Source organism: Choloepus didactylus, chromosome 5 (assembly GCF_015220235.1).
Source record: "Choloepus didactylus isolate mChoDid1 chromosome 5, mChoDid1.pri, whole genome shotgun sequence".
Classification (NCBI taxonomy): domain Eukaryota; kingdom Metazoa; phylum Chordata; class Mammalia; order Pilosa; family Megalonychidae; genus Choloepus; species Choloepus didactylus.
Window position 1 is genome coordinate 154,341,765 of NC_051311.1, and position 6,896 is coordinate 154,348,660.

The 6,896-nt window shown below is 41.3% G+C and overlaps 1 protein-coding gene across 1 annotated transcript; it reads left to right on the forward strand.

Moving 5' to 3' along the window:
• The first annotated feature begins 4,382 nt into the window (after positions 1 to 4,382).
• Positions 4,383 to 5,577, forward strand: LOC119535478 (tropomodulin-2-like). Its single transcript, XM_037837806.1, is given in 2 exon segments — positions 4,383 to 5,015; positions 5,203 to 5,577. Coding segments are annotated over 2 exon segments (1,008 nt in total).
• The last annotated feature ends 1,319 nt before the right edge of the window (positions 5,578 to 6,896 follow it).

Here is a 6,896-nt window from a genome sequence, read left to right on the forward strand (position 1 = left end):
GGTATAAATATGTTTTTACATGAGGTAGAACAAATGAATGTCAACATTGCAAGGTGTTAAAAATGGGCAATTGATTGTACACTTTGGAGAGTTGTATGGTATGTGAACAATCTCAATAAAATATATATATAAAATAAATAAAAACACTGCTATGGGGAAAAGTACCATGAACATCACTTCTGGAAGGATCTCCTGACCATACTTTCGTGACTTATTCAATAAAAGAACCCCTTCAGTGTGACTTTTCCCATGAAACAATCTCTGCTCCACCAGAAAAGTTAACAGCTCTCTCCTTGGCTCACACAGCTTTTTGCCAGTTCAGCTCTCATGCGTTTACCCCTGCTGGGGTGGGAGTTTGGGGTGCCAGGCTCCAGAACAAGATCAAGAGCTCCCTCTGGCAGCCCACCCTCTTACTGGTCGCCAGGTCCCAGTGTTAGGCAGTTTCCGGGAGTGTGGTCAAATAGGATCAAATAGAATTGGTCTAATGGCTCTCTGCTCCCCTTGCTTCTTCCAGACACAAGACAAACCCAATTTCTGATTTGACTTGTAATGTTCCATAGCAATTCTAGAATTCCTTCTGTCTTTTCAAGTTCCTTACTCGGTAACTTTTCCGCAGGTTCCCTAATCTACCAATTAGAGTAATTTCAAGAAAGTACAGCAATGGTGCAGGTTTAAAATGGCCACAAATCCCATATGAACCCAAAGATCAGCCTTGAGTTTACAGCCTGCTTTTCTCTCTTCAATTATTTGGCAAAACTGACTGAAAAAATAAAGGACTTTGGAGTATGAAATGATGCAATAATGTTTTAACATGAAACTAGAAGGCAACACTGTAATGCATTCATGTCAACTGGGACGTAACTCAGAAGACAGAGACTCTTTGCCAGTGTCTGATATTTTTATTACTATGTAGAAGCTAATTAGACTGATTTCACTTGAAGCAAAGCTCGTTTTTACTATGTACTTTACACTGACAGAAGGGTGTCAAATGTAAAGCCTGGTCTTAAATAATGGCTTGCAATGACATTTTCTTTCCTGACCTGCATAGCCAAATTAAAGTTTATATAGTTTTCCCTTGAAGCCAAAAGAAATATAGGTTTGAGTCAAAATTACCTTCCTGACTCTTGTGTTGAGGAGCCCTGGCTGAGTTTGTGAAAGCTAGATGTGTCCCAGGACGCTGCTTTTAAATATGGAAAAACGATTTCCTTCTACATAGCCACACTTCAGCCACAGTGAGATTATACTAAGCACTGGAAAATGAAGAAGGGGGCTCTGGCATTTTTAAACAAGAAAATCCATCCACAGAATGGTAGTTTTTTAAGACCCGATGTCAGTTTCTGCAGAAACGACAGAAAAACAGGGTGGTAGGGTGAGGCGGGGGGAAGCAGGGAAGAACCAAGATGAGTTTAAGGATATCAGTTAGGGAAAATACCAGTTAACTTGAGTCTCAGAAAATGAAGGGAGATTTAGGCATAAACTTAAGGTCCTGAGGGACTTAGTTTCAGGGACAGGGCAGGAATCTTTCTCAGAAGGTGGAAACACTGTGTCCTGGCCGGGAGTCAACTTGGCACCAGCAGTCAACTGAAGAAGTGACTCACTTGGCTGCGAGAGTAATGAATGATGTGTGAGAAAGCAAGCGTTCCATGGGGCCCTTTGGAGATGCACAAGGGTCCTCGCATCCCTTAGGGAAAAGCCTTGTGGGAGTCACCTACGGATGTGGCTAAGGACGAAAACTGCAGGAAGAATTTTGAGCTGAAGCTGAGAGGACACAGACGATGCTTTGAACAACAAAACACACAAGCACCAGAGGAAAGCACTGTCCTTCTCATGGGCAAGATCCTAGCCCACGTTAGAGGTGAGGTTCTCTTTTAAGGATTTAAAAGAGAAGACACCATGTTGCGTGAAATAAGCCAGACACAAAAGGGCAAATATTGCATGATCTCACTCGAAGGAAATAATTAGAATATACAAATTCATATAGTTAGAAACTAGAATACAGGCTACCAAGGGCTGGGGTGGGGGTAGGGAATGGGGGAGGTTAATGCTTAATTATACGGAGCCTTTGTTTGGGGAGATGGTAAAGTTTTGTTAATGAATGGTGGTAATGGTAGAACAGCATTGTGAATGTGATCAACACTGCTGAATTACGTATTTGAAAGTGGTTAAAATAGGGCATTTTAGGTTGTATATAGGTTACCAGAATAAAAGTTTTTAAAAATCATAGAACCATACAACACAAAGAGTGAATCCTATTGTAAACTATGAATTATAGTTAATAGTATAATTATGATATCATTTCATCAATTGCAACAAAGTTACCTCACTGATGTAAAATGATAATAGTAGGGAAAACTGTGTGTATGTGGAGTGGAGGGGAGTCCATGAGAACTCTGCACTTTCTGCATGATTTTTCTGTAAACCTACATCTGCTCTAATAAAATGAAAAAAAAATCAATTTCAATTACCTTCAAAAGTGTCTTGTGACATTTGATATATAGAATTGGATTCAGTTTGGAAACTATTTTAGAAAGTTTTGACTCAGAAGTGTTCTTGATTGACAAGTTTTGGAAAAAAACTCCCGTGGGGTTTACTTTAAGGAATGATCAGTCTCAGGATATTTTGAGACTAGATTGTCAGCTGGCTATTTTGCCTACTTCTTGGTGATAGGTAGAGAAATGCCTCCAACAAAATTGGTGTAAATCCTCAGCCCCCTCCAATGCCCTGGAATCCATCCCTTGCCACTCTGACAGGTTGGTCCTAGTTCTTCTCTTGAGGGTCATACATTATAACCTCCTGTCTTCCCTGTGCCACCTCTCACATTGTCAAAGATAGCGGTCATGGTCCCTTTGAGTTCTCTCTTCTTTGGGCCAAACATCCCTATTATTTTCAGTATTTCAGTACAGCTTCTGGTTTTTTGAGATAGGAAACCTCAAGTTAGTCTCTCTCAATCTCTCTCTAATTTCATTTCAGTATTCCTCAAAGGAGAGACTTTTGAGACCTTGAAGCATCTTGGCTGCTTTTTTCCTGAATGTGCTCCTTGTCAGAAAATAGTGGGTTCAGAATTTAGCATAATATTACTTTATAAATCATAAAAGCATCAGAAGCTGGTCTGAAACCTGCAAAGAGCAGGGCCAATGTGTGCAAGGATCTCTACTAGTGTGGTGTGTAACCGTGGTCACATTTAGAGTCGTATTAACAGTCATAGGATTGATTGATGCTCATGTGCTTTCTCTTAACTGAAAACCTAAAGTACTTTCCGTAATTCCTTCTACCATATCTTTTCACCCCATTATCCTGTTTTTCTATTACCTTTTGGACAAAAAAAAAAAAAAAAAAATAGAAAATAGATTGTCATTCCATTGCTTTGAACAGCAGACACAAAATTGGTTTTTTGAAAGGAGAATTGGTAGGAGGAAGGTAAAGAGTGAATGTGGTGAGGTAAGAACCCACTGGTGGTTTGGAGTAGGGTGGTGGTAGAAAGGATGGAAAGCAGTGGAGCTGTATCTGGAAGAAATAATGTCAAAGATGACACCTGGCTTCTAACTTGAACTGCTAGGTGGCTGGTGGAACTCTAACCAAGACCACCTTCAGGACCAGGAGCAGCAGTCTGGGGCTTCTACATCTTCCAACTCCAATTTTCCATCACTGTTACACAAATCCTTAATGATCAAAAATAACAACTTGTTACAATGTCAATCAGCAGTCCCTAGATTTCTGGCAGCTGAGGAAGACTGAGAATATGGACAGATGAGTTCATCGAGGGCTGATAACTGGCAACCCAGCTTTGATGGAAAGACTAGGAAGTGAGAAAAGTGGAATGTTGATAGGGCTGTTAGGAAATGATCCAGGCATTTAGCTCAGCCAGGCTGATAAAGAGTTGCACTGAGGAGCTAGGATAATAGATCTCAATGATGCGGAGAGCAGTCACTTGGAATAAATGTGGAGAAGGCAAAGGGAAAGAATGGTAGGCTCAATGGGATTTGAATTTATTATTTCAGAGGTAGAAGAGTTACAGTGCTAGCTTGGCTTAGGGTGAGACCAAGGGAAGGGACTGCTTTGTGGCATGGAAGTGAAGGTTGTTAGGGTTTAAGAGAAGAATATTTTGAGAACAAAACAAAACAACAACAAAAAAAAACGTAACAAGGGATAGATATCTCTACCAGATATCAAAACATACTTACAGCCCAGCCTGCTCCGTTGTGGCCACGGGGCAGCCAGGAGTCGCCTGCTGATCTCCCTGCCGGGCTTTGGCTTTCCTGGGAACTGCAGACTGACAGCCCGCCCCATGGCTCGGGAACCTGTGCATGGACAGTATTCTGAAGTCTCCAGAAGCTGGTTCATTTAAATGTTCCCGGTCCATGAGAAAGAGAATATAATAAGCCATGGCACCCCCTTTCCAAAAAGAGCTGGAGAAACACAAGAACTTCGATGAAGATGAGCTTCTTGGCAAACTCTCAGAAGAGGGACTGAAACAGCTGGGAAAGGTTCTTGATGACATAGATCCTGAGAGCACACTGCTGCCAGCCAGATTCTGATGGAAAGACTAGACACAGAAAGCAGCCACTGGCCCATTTGACTGCGAGCACCTCCTTGCGCACCTGGAGAAGGAGGCATTGGAACAAAAAGACCAGGAAGACTTTGTGCCCTTCACTGGAGAAAAGAAAGGGAGAACCTTTATCTCCAAAGAAAAACCCTTAGAAACTCATAAAGAAGAAAAAGGGACCCTCAACCCAGAACTGGAAGAAGCTTTGGTCAGCGCCTCTGATGCTGAACTCTACGACCTTGCAGCTGTTCTTGGAGTACACAATTTGCTCAACAATCCAAAATTTGATGAAGGAACAACCAGCACTAAAAGTGGCAAAGGGCCTGTAGGAAATGTGGTCAGAAGTGGAAAGGTCAAGCCAATATTTGAGGAACCACCTAATCCCACAAATCTGGAAATAAGTCTGCAGGAGATAAAAGCCAACGACCCCAGCCTGCAAGAAGTCAACCTCAACAGCATCAAGAACATTTCAGTTCCAACCCTGAAGGAATTTGCAAAGGCTCTGAAGACCAACACTCATTGAAAGCAGCTTAGCCTGGCTACAACCCACAGCAATGGCCCTGTGGCAATTCACATCTCAACTGGGACTGGCCACTTTTCAAGGGTTCAATAGCCACATGTGGTTCAAGGCAACCCTTTGTAGAGCACAGGTTTAGGAGGTTTTTGCAGATATGCTGAATGTAAACAAGACCTTGATAAGTCTAAACATGGAATCCAGTTTTATCACTGGAACTGGGATCCTGGCCCTAGTCAAGGCACTGAAAGAAAATAATACCCTGATAGAGATCGAGATCAACAACCAGAGGCAACAGTTGGGAAGAGCTGTAGAAATGGAAATTGCCCAGATGCTCCAGGAGAATTTAAGGAGCCTCAAGTTTGGATACCAGTTCACCAAACAGGGGCCAAGAATGAGGGTGACAGCTGCCATCACAAAGAATTTGACCCAGTTTGTAAGAAGTGAGTTGAAGGAGATTGAAGATAAACTTTTACAACAAGAGAAGTTTCACCAAGGCAGCTGTTGTGTGGCCATTTAAAAACCAAACCAAACCCAAACAAAAAAACCACCTCTCCTTCCCAGTCAGGACCATTTTATCAAAGGTTGTACATTTCCGTAAACGACACAACTAATAATTTAATTGTTTTCTTTTTTAATTTAATTGTTTTTAATTGTTTTCTTTTTTAGTACTACTTATTTATCTTGGATTTTTAATATATACAGTTGTTTTATTTGCTTGTGGGCACCTCTAGCAACTTGCACAAATGGACTCATGCAAATCAGTGAATGACAACGATTGAAAATTATTTTAACCACTTTCATCTCGGGTTGTCTTGGTTTATTACATGAACTTTTAAAAAATCTCTGAAAAGAATTTGGTAAATAAAATATATGTTTAACTGTGATGATGACAGAAGCCTATTTCTGTTTACATGCATAGCTTTGAGTTAGGCTGAATGCATCAGAGTGCTCTGCTGCCGGATAAGGAGTTAGTACTGCCAGTGTTTTTCTGGGTGAGAAAATGTAACCAACTTAGCACAAATTCTCCCTTAGTTACAGAAAAATCATGATGCGCACATACCCCATTGACTGAAGATCAGTGGTGCCAACTCCTGTGCTAGTCTGAGCTGTTATGTACCCAAGAAAATGCCATGTTCTTTTAATCCATTCTTGTGGGTGTAGACCTATTGTGGGTGGGACCTGCTGATTATGTTGTTTCAATTGAGGTGTGACCCACCCAACTCAAGGTTGGTCTTTATTCTTTTCTGGAGTCCTCTATGATGATAAAAGAGAGATATGTCCAGAGAGCTAAAAGAGAGAAACACCCAGAGAACTTGGAGAGAAAGGCCCCAGAGGAGCTAAGAGAGCCCACAGAAGCTCAGAGAGGAGTCCGCTGGGATCAGAAGCTGAAAGCAAGACCCGCGAGCAAAGGATCAGCAGACACTGGCCATGTTACTTGCCATCTGACAGCTGAACCCTGGATGCCGGCAACCTTTTTTCAGAATCCAGGTATCATCCTGCTGATGCCTTAATTGGGGCATTTTCCTGGCCTTAGAACTTAAATTTGTAAACTAATAAATCCCCATTGTAAAAGCCAACCCACTTCTGTTATATTGCATTCCAGCAGCTTTAGCAAACTGAAACATCTCTGTAAAAGCAAGACAGCATTATGGTAATTTAACACAGCATTAACAGATAAGTATATAATAATTATTGACTCATGAATATAGCTTCAGGCCAGACTTACAGGCAGCAAGATGAATTAACACATCTACCTTTACTGATTATTCAACGTAAGTTGGATCTTTAATGTGACTGTAATGGATAATCACTTACAAAGCTGTTTTGAAATTTTCC